Source organism: Drosophila tropicalis, unplaced genomic scaffold (genome assembly GCF_018151085.1).
Source record: "Drosophila tropicalis isolate 14030-0801.00 unplaced genomic scaffold, ASM1815108v1 contig_393, whole genome shotgun sequence".
Taxonomy (NCBI): domain Eukaryota; kingdom Metazoa; phylum Arthropoda; class Insecta; order Diptera; family Drosophilidae; genus Drosophila; species Drosophila tropicalis.
The window spans coordinates 4,228,340-4,247,734 of NW_027172855.1; the positions used below are offsets into that span (position 1 = coordinate 4,228,340).

The following is a 19,395-nucleotide window of genomic DNA, read 5'->3' on the forward strand; positions in this document are numbered from 1 at the left end:
ATTCTCTTTCTTTTCTTTTTATGACTTCCGTTCGCTCTTTTGGTGGTTTTTGTTTTTCTAAAGTTCTTTCTCAAGTGGAGTTTGGTTTTTGTTTGGAGAAAAAGGATGTGAATATATATATTTGTATTTAATGGATATGACGCAAGACTTGACATTTGCATAAGGCAAATAAGAAATTCCTTTTGTTTCAAATATTATGCGAATATATACAGCCATCAGTTATCAATTTATTCGACATTCACTTATCAGCTATCAATTGGAATTTGATTCAGTTTGAATTTTGACATGTTAGATAAACAGCCATTCAATGGAAAAGTCATAGTGAAATTTAGTCTCTAGTATTGAGGGTTGAAAAGACATTTTATTTTAGTATTTCAGATATTTAGAAGAATATCAATGTTGATTTGATACTCCATCGTCTAAAGTCTTTTAAGGATTCGAAATGAAAGAAGTTTGCTCATTTACATCCCCATTTCCTTTCTTCTCATCTGTGCCTACAATCAATTTGATCAATTTTTTTTCTCACACCTCAACTTTCCCATAAATAAGTTTTTGTTTGGTTTCCCATATAGCATCGCCGTCTTCAGGTATGCATGCCGGTCAGGATCAACGCCCCAAATTGACAGTTATAATAACTGCGCTTACTGGCATTGCAGTTGCCTTTATTCATGTACCTATCCATCCCACCTCAGTTGATTTGTGTAGCTCTCTCAGCAATTAGATGGAAGGACTCGCCTGCATGGGTGCATAGGTATGTCCCTAGCCGTGTCCATGTCCTTCCCCTATCTTAGTCACACTAAGGGTGCGTTTCCTATTCGTGTGAATATCTATGCATAACGCACTACGCCTGAGTAACCCTAACTTTACACTACATTACTCAGACCCAAAAGATTTCTTATAAATCCTCCTTAGACCAAATCCCACGGAGTTCAAGAAACTGCTTACAAACAATATTTTGTTTCTCTCTCCCGTTCACATTTTGCAATTTGTTTTCAGTGATTGCTGTTGCTTACCCTTTTTCTTTGGTTCTTTTTTGCTTATTCTCTTTTTCTTTTCGTCAGCCCAAAATAATGAAGACAGTTAACTGCGTCAGCATCACCAACAAAATTTTCGCATGCCTCCGTGTGAGAGATGCTGTGAGATTTTCGGAAACCTTTTTGCCTTTTTTGCAAATTCTTTGCGTACTTCTTCCGTCAGTTAGCGGTTATTCGCATGACTCGGTAATTTATTAAGCTCATAGATACAGATACTAGTACATTTTCGGTGTTGGCTTTAGATGAAGCAATTATTGAGATAAGCTCATAAGAATTAAATTTATTATCAACTTGAGGGAAAAGGATTAACTTTGATTTATTATCAAGTGGGATTTGACTTTGTTTAAGCAAAAGATTCAATTAACTGATATTAAGATGTACTTAATACTAATTAAATTATCTATCCCTATCAGAGGCTTGTGTATATAATACAAACTGATGATTAGACCAATGTCTAATAGCTGACTTAAAGTTAATTTCTTTAAACTAATCATATTTTATTACTTAAATTAACTATAGGCTAATATCAATAGAGATCAATTAAACGATGTCTCCAAGTTGATTCTCGATTTGCCCTTTTAGGGTTTGAAAATTGTGGCTAAATGATGGATAGGTTTTTCATTGTAGGACAACCGGAAGGGCACTTTAATTTCGGTTTCCGGGATAAATTTCTTCTACATGCATTTCAATTAGCACCCACGTTTTATACTTGTACATAATTCAAAGTTTATTTAACATTTTGTTTATTTTTTTTATACTAAATTCCCACGATATAAAAAAGAATTAAAATACATTCCTATATAGTTGGTTTTGCAACCCCTCGATGACAAGGATGACAAAGGATGCAGAGAGGACAAGGAAGCACTTTTTTTTACTTTTGGTGGTGGATAAAATGAGCTACGTCCCTCAGGCAGGCAGACAGAAACCAAGCATAATTTTAATTTCATATTAAGTACTAGCAAAAAAAAAAAAAGAAAACGAAAGAGGAGTGAGTGAGAAAGAAAAATGAAGCCATAGAATGTTTATCCTTTGTTACTCTCTCTCTCTCTCTCTCTGGGTCCTTCTTTTTCTTGCATGTAGGAAGCGTGTGAAATTTTATAGAATGTAATTTTGTAGCTCAAACCATGATCTGACCTTAACCATGATCCGTCTGTCGTTGCCCAGACAATTTGCTAATTAAGTTCATTTATGGTGTCTGCACTGGTCTAATCGAACATGCTCATAAGAAATTTTTTAACAGTGTTTTCCCTCACTTTAGGGTATATTCAATTGGACAACAAGTGAGTGACAAGTGAATTAGTGTTCATGAAATTATCTAAAGACCATAGAGCACACAAAAAAAGGAGTTTAAAAGTTAAACTCTCTTTATGCAGATCTAAAATATTGTTTTTTCAGTGTATTTATCAGTGTGGTGTATAACCAAGTCCATTATGGCCTAAAGTTTTCTTCAGTTCCAAGTCCATTATGGCCTAAAGTCTCCTACAGTTCTGACAAGCCTGTTTTTTGAACGTTTCAATGTGGCAATACTTTAAGGATAATGAGAAACTTTTACTCATAAAATTATAAAGAGTATATGAAGGCTTACTTAATAATTGTCTTTCTTTCGTTTGTCTTTCATTAGCAATAAAATGACATAATGAAATAATTTATCAATTGTAAAATGGCATGCCAATTTTAGTTGCCTTTTCTCTCTGTCTCTAACCCTCTCTCTCTCTCTATCTGTCTCTCTCACTTTGTTTTCTTTTGATCACAATTAACCCTGATGCTATGAGTGGAATATAGAAAATATATATCGTTTTAAGCATTTATATGAACATATTGTAGATGTGTAAAGTAATTTAGATTGCATAACAGCAATTTGTCACAGATGTAATTAATTTTGCTGTTTGGCCCCAAAAGGCCAACGACACTTGTTGCATATAAAAAATACATATTCGCATACGAATCGGAATTAACGATAAAACTGCTGGGAGCTGTGCACAAGTCAGTTTAAGCTGGTATAGGGTCACCCTTTTTTAATCAACATCGATTGAAATTCCATTTCCTTTATATCGAGATGAGTTTCTCTCATACTTTCTGCACAGAATAAAAGTAGGCTATAAGTTATTCTCGATACATACATACATATATAGACGAGCATACTTCTGTAAGCCATCATTTTCATTTTCTCCATTTTGGTATGCAAAGGATGATTGCTGTGCCACCTACAACCGCCTACCAACTGATTGTGAGTGGGTGCACATATTGAGAACTTCCTGTCAGTTATTGTGGGCGTTTATTTGTTGTGCATTCAAGAAGCACAGCATCCTTGAGGTTTTTCCACAGAATCTTCATTAAAGATTAAAAATACCTTAAACTTACGTACATACAACACACTTACTAAAAACAAATACTTTGTACTAAATAAGCTGCTTTTGCAAAAACACTCATAATTCTGTTTAATTAGATGAGAGAAAATTTATTTCAAATGAAAATTACTTGTAAATCATTCTTGACTACTTGCCATTGTTAATAGTTGTGAGTAAACATTATTATTATTCGTAGTGGAAGTCTTTTTTTAAATAAGGATAACGAAGGTTTTGTAAGTAATTTTGAATTTTCAGCAAACTTATTTAGAAACTGTTCATATACATATTGTAACAAAATGGACAATCATAAACTTGGCAATATATATATATTTAAAGATCTGATTTATCAGTTTTAGGTAAGGATTTTAGAACCGCCTTTGAAACCGATTAACAAATAAATATTTAATCACTTCATTTTGACTTCATAACTTCAACAAAATCAAATGTAGTTCGAATATTTCGAAAGTAGAGCGGGTTAATTATAAATTATTAATAAGAAATTGTTTCAATTTCCAATCGTTACTCCCTTAAGTTGATATAATGGATCAGAAGATTTGCAATTTAAAAATATTAGTTCCTAAAATCATTTGCATACAAATTTCTCTGAGTGTATAGTCGGTTTCCTTTCATCTTCATATTTAATTTGATTTATTTCTATATTTTTCGATTGATTCGATTTGCTTGCTGCAGCTTAAAAAATGTTGTTTATTTGTTTGTATAAATCATGGAAAAATTTGTTATTATTTTTCCTAACTCGTTCTCCCTTATTTATTTAAAAAACAAAAGAACTAACGAATAAATTAAATTATTATATAAAACAAACATTGATAAGAGGAAAAGAGATTGTTTTCAGTTTTTATCAAAGCAAACTGCAGGCATATCAGATTATTATTTAGAGCTCTCATATAAAACAACGCATGTAAGTACATATATGTACATATACATACATATATATGTACATATATAGTGTGATATATATAAATTTTCTTCTTGGTCGAATGAAAACCTGTTTCGTGTCTGACTTATTGGTTGAATGAACCCTTCCGGTTGGTGTACATTGATCCCCCGCCCTCCATTCAACTCCATACCGAAGCTTAGAGAGTTGTCATTTATGAAATCATATAGACACTTAGATCGTGATTTTTTTTATGATATTTTGGATTTCGCTACACTTTTTACTAGTCAATTGAATAAAGTTGAATTGGAATAGCTTTAGAGTTAAGTTTGGCTTTAAATTTTGTCAAACTTGTTTGTCACATTGCCAGAAAAAGCTTTTAGCCAAACAAACAAAGTTCTTGTAACATTTCAACTTACGAAAAAAAAAACACACATTTCGTTCCCAAAAATCACAATGATGCATTATGTATGACCCACATAAGATTCTTGTTTGGGTCTTGTGGCTGAAAGATCTCGTGGGCCATAATTTGATTAGTCAGACTCACGCCCATGGTCAACAACAAACAAAACCATCAACAAACCGAAGGAACAACCAAAAATGCAGTCAAACAGCATCCCAAACATGAAAAATACCTCAAAGTCAACGCCCTTCGTTCTATTAATCACGGGTAAAAGCCCAAAAGCTATTAAACTTGGTAGAATAGAACCCCGGCCATTGGCGACCATTCAAACTGGTTTTGTGTAACATTTTACAGTTTGTTGTAACAGACAACTAAAGAAAGTTCCAATTGGTTGCATTCGTTGAACTTTCTGAAAATAAAAAGTTATCACCAAACATCATTTAGCAACAAAGTTAAAATCAGTTGACTAAATAAATCCAACAAAGTTAGTTTCTTGAAGTTAGGCGACCGACATGAACATGGCTGGCAACTTGAATCAATTAACAGGGTTAAGCTAACACACTGAAAGATTAAGCCTATGAGAAAAGGTTCCTGGAAATGACTTCATTCCGGCGAACAAAGTAGAAACTGAGCTGATAAAGTGGGTGAAATGAATGAACTCTAAACGAATTCTTTGAAACCGTATCCACAACTAAGTAGATTAAGGATTCAACAGAAAAATCTCTCTCCTTATTTTAAGATGTATACACAAAGTTCATCTTATTTGAATGAAAAGGACCTTTAAAGGTCAGAAAGAAATGTTGTCTAATTGTAGAAATAATAAAGGCGTTAATTTTCAAAAGAGACTAGAGACTTGGCATTTATTTTTAAAAATATGCAGCCACACTTTTTCTGTCAAGTTCTTAAAAGGCTTTCAAATGAATTTTGACAATGTTAGCAATTATTGTATTGGATTTTGAAATCTTTGTCCACATTATTCAATCCAGTTTGTGTATACTTCGATCAAAATCATGTTTGACGCATTTTATGCAAACATTTTAATTGTTTTTCTTTCGTTTGTTTTTTTTTTTTTCGGGGCCGACCTACGTTTAATTTATCATATTCTAGTCATTGTCGTCTTTGTAGTTGTTGTCGGAGTATACCGCAATATGAGACATGTGATAAAGTCACAAAAACGTCAGCCAGTGTCGCCGCAAAGCAAAGCAAAGCAAAGAAAGGAAAAATAAAAACAACAAAAAATTATAAATAAACACACTTTAAGGAAAATACAAAAGTAACAACAACAAAAAGAAGAAGTTAAATATGTGTAAACAATTACGTGAGACTGACGAGAATCTTTAGCTAGTATATCTACGATAAGAGCGTAGTCACATCGGAGGCCGTTTGCCCGATTTTGAGATTGTGTGTTAAGGTTTTCCATCCGGATGGCCAGTTAATGATGGGGATTTGTGAAGGAAAGTAACTTATTATAATGAATTGCCAGCTGTTTGGGTTAATTATTTCAGTTCGTTTTTTTTTTTTTTAAGGGGCGTCATTGCATTTCGATAAGCTCTAAAAGCTTTTATATGTCAATGTTAATAGAGGTTACAGTGAGTCATTGAAATCAGTTTTCCATTATTACGCATATCAAAAACGTCAAGAGTGATAACAACACACACAGACACACACACACACACCCACAAACACCAACGCAACCAACGCATAGTTTTCTATAACATTCTCTAAACACTTTTGCAGATTGCTGTGGTCCCATATCGAGTGTGATCAATTTAATTTAATCAAAATCCATAACTCAAATTCAATGAACAAATAAATTTGCGCGCTCCTCCAATCAATAAAAATATCAATAGAATTGCAATTGAAAAACAATAGCAAGTAGCGAAAAGTAAAAACTTAAATAACCATCTGGCAACACAAATTTAAAAGTTGTAACGGTTATTCTCAGCATTTTACTCACGGAAACCAGTTTTAACCATGGGAAACTCATCGTCGCACACGCATGAACCACTCGAGCGCGGCTTCACACGCGGAAAATTCGGTGATGTTAAGAATGGGGTAGGTTGCTCATACGTATAAGGGGTTGCAAAATGCCCAGCACTTGTTTCTCTCCGTGTATGATAAATATATATTGTTTATAACAAATTACTAATATAACACATGTATGTATGTTTAATTCCTTAGAAATCGGCCTCGTTTCGGTTTAGCAAGAAATCACCTAAGAAAATGGATCGTTTGCGACGCTCCTTTCGCGATTCGTTTCGCCGTCGCAAGGATCGTGTGCCAGAGTCCTCGAAGCCACATCAATGGCAGGCCGATGAAGAGGCCGTTCGTTCGGCCACCTGTTCTTTTTCGGTCAAGTATCTTGGCTGTGTTGAGGTCTTCGAGTCACGCGGCATGCAGGTCTGTGAAGAGGCCCTCAAGGTTCTAAGGGTAAGTTACATCTGATGTCAAGGCAAACATATGGCGAGAGGCAGATAATGCTTATAGAGAAATTAAAGGGAAAGTGAACTCCTTGATAGATTTTTCTTGCACAGATCCATTTCTCACTTTATGTTTTCCTATTATCTCTGCAAAAAGAAAGTATGTTGATGAAATATGGTTTCTTTTTCAGCAATCTCGTCGACGTCCTGTACGTGGTCTTCTTCATGTCAGTGGCGATGGCCTGCGTGTGGTGGATGATGAGACAAAGGGCCTGATAGTGGATCAAACCATTGAGAAGGTCAGCTTCTGTGCACCGGATCGCAATCATGAGCGTGGTTTCAGCTACATATGCCGCGACGGCACCACCCGTCGATGGATGTGTCATGGGTTCTTGGCCTCAAAGGATTCTGGCGAACGTTTGTCCCATGCGGTTGGTTGCGCTTTTGCCGTTTGCCTGGAACGCAAGCAACGCAGGGATAAAGAGTGCGGTGTCACAATGACCTTTGACACCAAGAACTCAACATTCACACGGACTGGGTCGTTCCGTCAGCCAACATTGACCGAGCGACTAGCCATGGCCACAGCGGGTACCCATGAGCGAAGCGTCGATGGTCCACCCTCCTCATCAATGCCAGGACCACCGGCTGCCACAGTGAAACCATTCAATCCTTTTGCTATTGAACGACCACACGCCACTCCAGTCATGCTGGAGCGCCAGGGTTCATTTAGACTAAGCACAATTGGTAGTCAATCGCCGTTTAAGCGGCAAATGTCGCTCCGGGTCAATGATCTTCCGTCCAATGCTGATCGTCAGAAGGCTTTCCTGGCGGCCGCTTCGGGTAATCCACTGCAGACTCCATTGCGCAGTGTTTCGCCTATAGCTGAGGTTTCGCCGGCCAAATCGACGGGCGATTCTAGTGCAGCCGCCGCCGCTGCTGACTCAGTGAGTCAACTTTGCCAGGAACTGAGTCAGGGCCTGTCGCTTCTCACCCAAACCCATGCCCAATTAGTGGCCGAAGATGATCTGAACTTTAATAACAATCGCAGTATCAACCAGAATATCATAGCCGCCGAGAAGCATCAAGTAATCTCGTATAATGTCACGCCCACAGCTCAGGTAACTCCTCGTGTAGTTAGCACAACGCCGACTTATCAGACCCTAACCTCACAGTCACCAACACGCTCCGATCAGAGCATGGAGTCATCCACTGACTTGCCCAATGCTGAGCAATGGCTGGGTCAAGTGGTCCGCAGTACCTCACCAGCTGCACCCATGAAACGGCCAACCTATCTGGCCAATGTGGGCAGGGCGCAGACTTTGGCTGCCAGCGCAGTTCCAGCTTCCAATAGCAGCGGCGGCGGAGGTGGACCCGATGATCCCTTCGATGCCGAATGGGTGGCCAATGTGGCGGCTGCCAAACAGATGTCACCCGATTTGCCTAACAACTCTATCACAGGAACACGTTCACCGCTAGCCCGGCATAGTACCAATCCGTTTATCTCACCGCCCAAGGCGCCAGCGCAATCATTCCAAGTGCAGCTGTAATAGCACACACACACACACACACACAGACACAAACCGATTAAATGAGGTTATAAGCAAGTGGGCTGGGCAATGGGGGCAAAGTGTGGTTCACTTCAAAAAAAATCCATCAAAAAATTTTAGTGTAAAATGAAGAGGAATATATAAGTAGTTAAAGAAATGGATACCAGGATACTTAACGCAAACATAAACTAAATGTTTAACTATATACATACATATACCGTTACTTATACGCATAAAAGTACACTAAACACACACACACACACACACAACCACACACCATAATGGCGCTTAGCATAAGGCAAAGACTTGAAATGCTTCTACTTAAAATGAAAAAACTTAATGCGATATACTAAATGCCAGCACCGGAAGGGGTTAAAGAGAGATCCATTAAGGGAAAATGGACATTAAATTATTTAATTCCAATAAAATTTTCAATTGAAACATTAAAACCAAGAATAGATTGAACAGATCTTGTACTGAAGATTCTTAGATTCACATTCCTTCCATTTACCCTTCAATGTGATCTCTCTCTCTGAGCCTCAACCAAAAACCAAATTGACCAAGCTACCAAGTTACCCACAAAATAAAGACCACCCATTAAAAAATTTAAATGAAAATATATTGAAAATCGAGTGCACTTCTATTATATATAATGTCTGTATTATATTTCGATAATATCCTCCTTCCAATTACTTGTTGACTTACCTAAACAATTTTCCAACAATTAAATTTAAATTTTTATATTGTATCTTAGGGCCATTATTACAATTTTGTGTCTGTTAGTATTTCTTTATTATTTTTTTCTGATTTTATCAAATTTTAATATAATTTTAAATTAATTTTTAAATCTGTACAAAATGTATTATACTTAAATTATAAACATAATTTAATGAAAAACGAAACAAGCAACAAAAAAAAAAAAAAAAAAACAAAAATGAAATAAACTTCAAGTTAATAATAAAAAGAAAAAAAAAAAAGCAAAACAACTATCAGCAAGAACAACAAATAAATTTTAAATAAAATAAAACATTAAATGTAAAGACAAAGCGCAATTTAGCCAACAAAAATAATAATTATACACAAATACATTCAATTTTTGTGCTTCATCGATAGAAAAAAATGTTATCTATGTGTTTTTATTTGATTTTTGGTTTAGCGATTTCGATTCTTTTCTCAATTTGGTTTCGGAACATAAAAAGCCAATATATAAGTATACAAAAAATTTCATATAACCAATGCACCAAATGTTATAGAAAAAAGAGCAACTTGTATAGACTTAACTATAAATGTATTCATCCAAAAAAAACATCTCAAAAAACAGAGAGATCTCATTCCAAGTTATTGGATCGGACTCATAAATATCGTACGAACATATAAAATCGAATTGAATTGGAAAGAGAACAAATTGATGTACATATATTAGATCAGATCGAAGTAATCGATAAATAATTCATTATAATTTGCCTCGCAAATTGCACCTGGCTTTTTTTTTTGATTTTACGTTACGTTTTTGATATGGGCAAAACTTTTTCTAAATATTTACACCCAACGCACTATACAAATTATACAAGCATCAAAAGAGATCTTGTCTCTAGTTATGAAAAATGTACCCAAAAGATATAGATATCGATATAGATAAATTAGACAATGCATATCGTTTCGTTTAACGTTTAGTAAAATTCACAAAGCATATTGCAAAGATACAGCTAAAGTGCATAACTATATACATATAAACATACATACAAACATATGTAACCAAAATCGAATTATTATCAAAACGGCCACATAATATCTGAGATAATATGTTATTGGATTTTGTTAAACAAAATATATACAATATTGACATCAACAAAGCTATTTGTGACATGTTTCGCATTATTTTGAGCGTTCAATAAATAAGAAATCCATTTAATATAACATTTTTTCAAAAGAGAGACTAACAGTGAGAAAGTTTTAGATGTATTTTCAAATTTTAGTGGCAAGAGGAGTTGGTTTCTCATAAGTGTCTTTATGTAAAGTACACGTGTATGGTAAGTTTTCCTCGTTTATCTAAGAAAGTTGATTCACAGAGATCTATAAATACTTAGTGAAGCTCTACCAATACTGCTTAAGATTTGGAAACCATTCAAAATATCTTCAAATTTATATTGGAGGTTTCTTTTTGAGAATTTATTGTATTTATCATTTTAAAACTTTATCGACTTTGAACCTCTATAAATAGGAGGCCACCACTGGAAATACTTTATAGAGCCACTCTCATAACAATAGAGGCCTGTCCAAAAAATTTTTTAAGACCGAGGTTCTTCAAAAAAGTCCACTTGAATTTTGGATACAGGTCTGTTTGGTTTGGCAAAAGAACGACTCTTTGTGAAACTACTGAAAAAGTTCACTGACTCGGCATTTGTTCTGAAAATACATCATGTTTTGGCATCAAAATCAAGATCAATTTGGAAATATGTATATCGTCCGATCAGTCTACTGGCAGTATTCTCCAAAATAGTTGAGAGACTATTTTTGCGTAGAATGCGGCCAACACTGGACGAGGCCGGATTGATCCCCGATCACCAGTTTGGTTTCAGAGAGTGCCATGGCACACCGGAGCAGTGCCACAGGATCACAGGTAAAATACTGGAAGCATTTGAGGAAAAAAAGTACTGCAACGCAGTCTTTCTGGACGTTAAGCAAGCGTTCGATAGGGTTTGGCACACTGGACTGCTGTTCAAGCTGAAGACCGCTCTTCCAGCGCCCTTCTACATGTGGCTGCGCTCCTACCTTTCCCATAGGATGTTCTATGTGAGATGCGGTGATGACACCTCTGAAATCAAGAGCATTAGAGCAGGAGTCCCCCAGGGCAGCGTGCTGGGCCCTATACTGTATACCATCTACACTGCCGACATGCCAACATCACCGGACCCACGAGTTCTCACGGCCACCTATGCGGATGACACTGCCTTCTTGGCATCCGACGAGTCACTGCTGACTGCCGGCAGTTTGATTCAGGTGCAGTTAGACGCCACTAACACTTGGCTCCGGCGCTGGAATATTGTCGTCAACCCCGAGAAGTCTGTGCAAACGAACTTTGCGCTTCGAAGAGGATACTGCCCTGCCATACATTTGGATGGAAGTACCATTCCATTCAGCGACTCGGCTAAATACCTGGGCCTCATCATGGACAGACGCCTTACCTGGAGGGTGCATCTCGCAAACAAACGCAAACAATTGGACGCCAGACTCAGGAGCCACCTCTGGCTGGTTGGAAGGAAGTCTACTCTGCGGCTCCACGTCAAACTTTTAATCTACAAAACCATCCTAAAGCCAATGTGGACCTACGGTGTTCCTATATGGGGCACTGCCAGACGCTCCAACGTGGACCGCATACAAATCTCCAAAAATAAAACTCTAAGAATCTTGTCCGACGCCCATGTGTTCACCTCAAACAGAGAGCTACACGAAATGCTGGAGATTCCTTGGGTACACGAGGAAATTATAAGAATCACCAAGGCCCATCTGGAGCGGCTTGATGGGCACACTAACCCCCTAGCCATCAACTTGTTGGATAACAGCACTGCCACACGCCGTCTAAGGAGGCTACACCCATTGGATCTGCCGGATCTAGATGTGGACTAACCCTTCAGCGCAGCCTGTTTTTCTCTCAATTGTCCCACTTTTGTATATTAAAACACTTTTGTTACCCCGTAATCTGTACTTGCTTTACTATTGTTATACCCCATAATCTTCACTGTTTTCACATTATTGTTTTACCCCATAATCTTTACTGTTCTCACATTATTTAAAATATTTCCACATGTCAAAGTATTGTCATGGTATTTGCTTATTATCCACTGTTGGATAGATTGTAAATTGGAGGAACCCAGTTAAAAAAAAAAAAAATAAAATTTGGAAATACTTGGTTGTGACCGCGTGAAATTTCTGGAACGAATTAACTGCCAAAATAGACTCATTTTAGGTTCTTTGTCATCGGAAATTTGGTTTACTTTACAATATCGCAGATGGGAGGGCCGTCTCAACAGAAATTTAACTAAATTTAAAATGAAACGAACAGTTGCCAAGTCTAACTGTTAATTAACAGCATCGATATTCGATAACATGTTTATTGTCATGTTGATTAACATGACCGGCTCAGTTTTTACTCAAAATTTCTATATTTCCATGTTTTCTACCCTTCTATGTTTTCTATATTTCTATGTTTCCTTGTTTTTCTATGTGTCTATGTTTTCCATATTTCTGTTTTCTATGCTTCTACGTTTTCTATATTTCTATGTTTTCTTCTTTTTCTATGTTTGTTCTATGTTTTCATGTGTTTCTATGTTTTCCTATATTTCTAAGTTTTTCTATGTTTTGCTATGTTTTTAAGCTTCTATGTTCTGAAGTTATAACACCAGCCGCTAGATGGCCTTACAAATATAATGAACTATATACAATGCATGTAAAGAAAGGATAAAAAACAAAAATAAGTGATTTTAATACACTGAAAAAATCTATTAAAATAGCTAACCACGGCTGCCGATGTTCACATTCCCTCAAAGTTCTTAATCATAATATTTTTACATTTTTCAGACTCTTTTTTTGTGTCTGAAAGCATAAATGTATCAATGCATACGAACATAATCTTTATTTATGAAACACTTTTTTTTTTTTACTTTATTCATTAAAAATACACATCAATCCACAATCACAAAGCCACACAAAGCCACAATCGAGAAACTTAAGTAGAAAATATATTTATTTTATTATTATTATTTATATTATTTTAAGGCGACTTTAGTGGAATAAAATCATCCATACGAATAGGTTTAGCTTGGTGTTAATTGGAGCCAATTGACATTTTGGTGAAAACTAAGACCACTATTTGAGAAAGTAGAAAAGATGTTACCTATTTTGACCATGCCTACCCTTACCACCCATATAAGAGAACATTGCGTATACTTAATTAAAGAGTTGCGGTCCCGACGAAGAGCAAGGGCATGATTCACCTGCACCCTTATAAGGACACAAAGTACAGCTACAGGAATCGCATTTGCTATTTTTTTTTACAGATGATTTATATTCGTAAAGTCGAAAATTTTATCAGTTCTATATCGACTCGGATTATTGAATTACAACAATGAAATTTCTCGACAACGTCGTTAGAAGAAAATGATATAAGATCACAATTTAAACAAGTCTGTAGCTTAAATCGGTTTTGGTTTACTACTTTAGAGACATAATAAATTTAGCGGACGTTGACGATACTATGCGCAGTACGTTCAAGTGGCCCCTACGACTACGGACAAAGACTTTTACGCGCTAATCCAAGCATATAGCTGCCCACCTCCCACCCGACCGACCGACCGAATCAAACAAACAGATAATAATATAGCTATCTATAAACTAAATATTTAGTTTTTTCCTATGAAAGGATAGATGTATTAAGTATATTAATAGAAGACTCTGAGCGTATCACAGGTAATAGAAGGTTGTAGTCAGAGCAGAGGACCCTAAAACGTTCCTGCATGGCATAGTTAAAAGAACAACGACTAAGAGTTAAAGGTATAATAAGATATCTACTCCGTCTACATGGTACCGACAGATTAACCTGAGCCAATAACTTAGGCGAGTCAATATCACCACTTACGAGCTCGAGCATAAAAATAGCACCAAGCATAATTTTACGGTTTATTAAGGAAAGAAGGTTATTCAGAAGAAGTCTACTAGAATACAAAGGCAACTTGACATTGCGATCCCAGCTTAAGTCAATAATTTTTATCCTTTAAAACTTAGTAACAAGTGCTAAATATAACCAATTGACTAAAAACTTAAGACGCTTAGAAGATTAACTATAAAGTACAATCAAATACTAAGATGCTTAGAAAAAAAGGAGCATAGCTCTTACCATTGCGGGCTTGTTCTAACGGGCCGAATTGACGAATTAATTTCTTTCAGGTTATCGCGCAGACAAATTGTTGTCTGTAATAACTTTGTAATTGTACAAAATAACCAATTTGTTCCAACAGATGCAACAAACAAAGTAACTGAACTATCAACTGAGTTTCGCAACTTTCTGAACTTTCATATTGAATCGGTTGGCCCGCATCCACTTAATATTTGCATTATAATCTCAGTTTCATTCTGTCTGCTTCTCGTCCCATCCCTTGGGCTTACACAGTTTTACTGCTGCAGCGAGAGTCATCAAACATAATTACTTGCCCAAAAGGCATTCGCCGGTTGATATTTCAGTGGCTATCCCTTTTATATATATTTTTGGTGTCTATCCCCCTCCTCTGCACCGCTGCCTTGAACTCTGTGACTCTTCTGTGACATTCATTAAGCGTAGTTGGCAACTTTAAGGTGTGTGGCTTCTGCTCCCTTTTGGCCCATTCGCCTTGAGCCATGTTTGATAATGAATTTCGTTGCATGGCAGTGGTTCGCTTGCCCTTTTAAGTAGACTACGGTTTTTCTTTCTTGCCCAAGTTACTCTCAAGTCTATGATCGAAGAAACTTTGTTGTTGTTTGACTTGTGCTCCTTTTGACTTGCATCCTAATGAACTGTCGACGAACTTACATCTAGACATATTTTGTTAAAAAATATTCCGCGTCTCTCTCACTTTTAGTATATAATTTCAATTTCTATTTATTTATGCAACTTATTCTTTGTACATTCACGATGCTTACCTGACGGACGGACGTCTCAGAAGTAGCTCATTTCTTATGATAACTTGGACAATTGGCTGCGCTTTCACTTTGTGCATTGTGGCTCGCAACCAGACGCTTACTTAGTCTTAGGAGGGATGAAAAATGAGAACAACTTGAGAAGCAAGTGGAAAATAAGTACTTGAGACTGGCTTATTGACACATATCTGCTATGGAGCGGAAATCCTGGATGATATCCATTTTAAGAGTGCCGGCTAGAAAATGAAACCAAAGGAAATAATAAGGATATGGGAACATTAATGTATTTGCATACCTAAATTGTAATTACCTACCGTAAGGTCAACTTAAAACCGAGACGCATCATGTCAAAATTTAATTACAGCTGGAGCACTTGTAAAATGATTTTGTGGTTATGGTAAATTAAGCATATTTAACCACAGTCCACACGCATACACAGACATGCACATTGAAGGAAAACTAGACATTGCTGAAGGAAACAGGGAGAAGGACAGTCACAATAATTCTCACTGTTGACCAGAATGATGACCATTAAGTGTGTGAGCTCCATCTCCCTTGCCTTTTCGGTAAATTGCATTTAGCTTGCTTTTCAAAAGACGATAATCATTTGGATATCCTTGACTCTGCTTTATCTTTAGATGCACAAGGATACCTTTGTCCCAACTTGCTTAATTAAGGTGCAGTCTTTCACTTTCAAACATTATCTAACTAGAATAGCAAAGAGATTTTCATCATGCATCTCAAAGCAGATAATAAGATATCAAATTATTTAGTTTTTAGTTTTCAATCTTAATCCTAAAATCTTGAAATCTTAAAAGGTTTAAAGAGGTGTTAGAGGGGGCTCAATGCACCATCCAGTCGTATTGGTAGTAAATTGTTCTTAGAGACATTACCACTTTGGTTCTAAACCAAAGACAGAGCCACGTGGCTTAAAAGGAGAACATCCCACAATAAGCTGAGAAAACTGATGGCGAAGTTTGTCAATATTTTGTTGTGATCTGGAACAAAGGTTATCTACTTTATTTTTTTATCATCTTAAGATTAAGCCAAATAAATGTTTGAATTTATACTACCATCGTTTCTTCAAAATCCTATGTCCCGTATTCATATACGTTATTATATAAGTCAGTAAAATTAAGGCATGGCTATAATTATTAAACAATTAAATTAATGACAATATTTTTTCGATTATTCTTTTAAGTTGTTTAAAATGTGGTTAAAAATCAGCAGGCAAAGTGAAGCTTATGTATGCACAATTCAGGCGGCATTGTCAGTTCAATTTTTTTTGCTCACATTTTTTGACTTTTTCCACATGCCAACTTTTGCTGCCATCTATTGTTTCATTCTTCTGCCATTACATACACAAACACACCCGGAGACACACAACCACACTCCCACTCTACACTCAGACAACATACAAATGACAAATGATGTCAGCGTCCTTACATAGTTTTTGAATCACAGCAGGAGAGAGTTGAAGCTGAGCTTCGGTTGGATTCTCGACACGGATGCAGTGTTGAAAAATGCGCCAGCAAAAGTCAACAAAAACATTCGCACACCAAGTTGGCCGTATCCGCATCCGCATCCGCACTCGAGCGTGACATGTCTCGCGTTCTCAACAAAAGTTTTGCCAATGCAAAGAATGTGAACAAAGTGCCATATGAGGGCAAACTTTGTTGATATAACCGAGTGAAAAGGGGGAAGAAGAGCAACAGGGAAAGGGCATTGATTATTATCATAATTGAAGTAAGGCAAGGACGAAAACTGCATAAGAAAACTAAAAAACGAAACTAAAAATCAAAGTCAAACATAACTTCAGAGTGGAAATGTAAACTGATATCAGTTGAAAAAAGTCCAAAAAGGATTATTAAGAAATTCGTATACTCTAATCGTGTAAGTCTATTAAAAAAACTCGGATGTAAGTTCAGTCGTTTAAATTTTGGGTATGCCAATTTGGAGACAGGTCTTTTAGACCTTTGTTAAATATATTCAAAATATTTTTTATTCCAATAAAAGATTTACGGCCAAGAATACATTTCTAAATTTGGATTTTAGCCTCAATCAATCTATGTACTTTTAATAACATTAATTTAGCTTCGCTTGTCGTATGTCAATAGGTTTATTATCATGAATCCATTTATTATCAATTGCTATATAAATAAAGGCTACTATTTATATCTTCAACCTTCGAGGATCCGGGTTTGGGTCCCAGACTAGAGTATGAATGCAGTTATTCACCTTAGTCGAAGGCGCCATAGTTCCTAGTGCTAGTAAAACATCGTGTGATCCACATCATTTTTTTGCTTGTTCATTAATAAACCTTTTATTGAAAACGCATCGTAAGTATGAATTAGAAATGGTAAAACAGGAACAAAATAAATGTGGCTAACAGACGGACAGATTTGATTAGAAGTTTTCCTATGTTAATGCTCAGCTCTCTCATTGTCTGTCAAGTATAATATTATTATCAAGAAAACTCCTAAAACCAATTCCTGAGTTGGTGTAGAATCGCTGATAAAAAAACTGCAAATGGATGGATCGGGTCCAGGTCGTCAGAAGTTGTATGGTGTTTTTGATCCAATTTTGGTGCTCTAGCTCTCAAAAGGAAAATCAATAAGTGAGAAATCGAGAAGCTTTACTAGACCGGGAGTTTTGATTTAAGACAACAAAACCTTTATGGAAAATAAACCCAAAGAATGAGGTGGGAGTGACGTTGGATTAGTAGGCGAAAATAGAGAAAATGCCCCACAGATAAATTTGAATTTTGGGTAACTACGATGGATGCATGAGTCAGATTGTATGCATGAGAAGTTTCAAAGAAAGAAATCTCTGAATTGGTTAATGAGCAGTAAACAATAGATATTTACAAAATAAATTTAAACATTTGTTATTAAATAAAGGAACAATAAAGGTGATAACTTTTCAAGATTGCCTCCATTTCATAACACATAATTGCCTTCTTTTATAGTTTTAGAATCTCAATTCACCACTCCCAAAAACTTTCATTTTGAATAAAGATTTAAGTAACTGCAAAAAGGAAGCATTCATTCATGTTGTCTGGCACATGGTACATACATAAGTTATTGCTCTTGGGGAATCCCTTTCGTCATCCTTTCTTTATTTTCATTGTGCTCATAGTTTATGTTATTTGCACACCTTTGGCACAGCTTCACACTTTAAGCCCAGGTAGTACGATTCGCAGAGCTTATGAATTTGTGGCCTTAACACTTATAAATTTCATAAGCCTGGAACAGTCAGTGTGGCTAAGGGTCAGCAGTACCATAAAATGCTGGCTAAGTGGAGCTCAAAAACGGGTTAAATTGCAATTACGTGCCGACCACTTGCCCAAGAGCATTACAGAGGAGAAGTGCAGGAGGAAGCAGCAGCAACATGTTGATTGTCGGACTACCAAGTCCTTAGTGTGTCCTGGACCGTGTCTTCACCTCTGACTACGTGTGCCTGCTACCTCTCCCTCTTTCTTTCTCTCTTAGTGACTGGCATATAAATTTTTGCCTGTTATCTATGACTCTTTGGGGGTCAGAGAATTCTCCTTTTTTCTGTACAAAAAAAAAACTTTTTAATTAAAAAGTGCAGACTGCGGCTGCTCTAACTGCTAATAACTCTCCACTCAGCTCATCTCCCTCAACCCAGAAGAACAAATATCGATTTATAATGCTAAACAAAATCAATCTGCATATTCAAAAAGAACACACCAAAATAGTGCACAACTGTCGAAAAAATATGTACATAACTTTCAGCTCCTTCATCTTTTCGGTTCGATATGCTGTCGTTCCTCTAAGGAGAAACTTGGTCCAGGCTTCTTCTATGCACTTTTTCTTTTGCAAGAAATTGAAAAAACTAATTTTCAACAACAAAATCAAAATCACAAGGAGAAAAAAGAAGAAGAACACAACAACAACAACATTTTCGTTTGCATAAAATTTCCATAATACAATTTCGATAATTTCAGTAGAGGAAAAAAAAAAGAAAACAAACCATGTCGCTGACAGCATGCAAAGGCAAAAAACGAAAAGAGAAAATTTGAGCTGACAAGTCTCGTTGCAACAACAACAGCAACT

The 19,395-nt window shown here is 36.2% G+C and overlaps 1 protein-coding gene across 3 annotated transcripts in view; it reads left to right on the forward strand.

Annotated features, from left to right (window-relative positions):
* Nucleotides 1-9,505, forward strand: part of numb (NUMB endocytic adaptor protein) — a 32,735-nt gene extending 23,230 nt beyond the window's left edge. The window contains exons 2-5 of one of the 3 annotated variants that reach the window (XM_068284355.1): nt 6,418-6,735; nt 6,862-7,110; nt 7,292-8,218; nt 8,273-9,505. In XM_068284355.1, coding sequence (XP_068140456.1) covers nt 6,655-6,735; nt 6,862-7,110; nt 7,292-8,218; nt 8,273-8,647 — 1,632 coding nt within the window. In that variant the 5' untranslated portion in view covers nt 6,418-6,654 and the 3' untranslated portion in view covers nt 8,648-9,505. Of the gene's footprint in view, nt 1-6,417; nt 6,736-6,861; nt 7,111-7,291 lie in introns of all 3 variants that reach the window. The other 2 variants (XM_068284354.1, XM_068284356.1) reach the window with 2 other exon arrangements.
* Nucleotides 9,506-19,395: the final 9,890 nt, after the last annotated feature.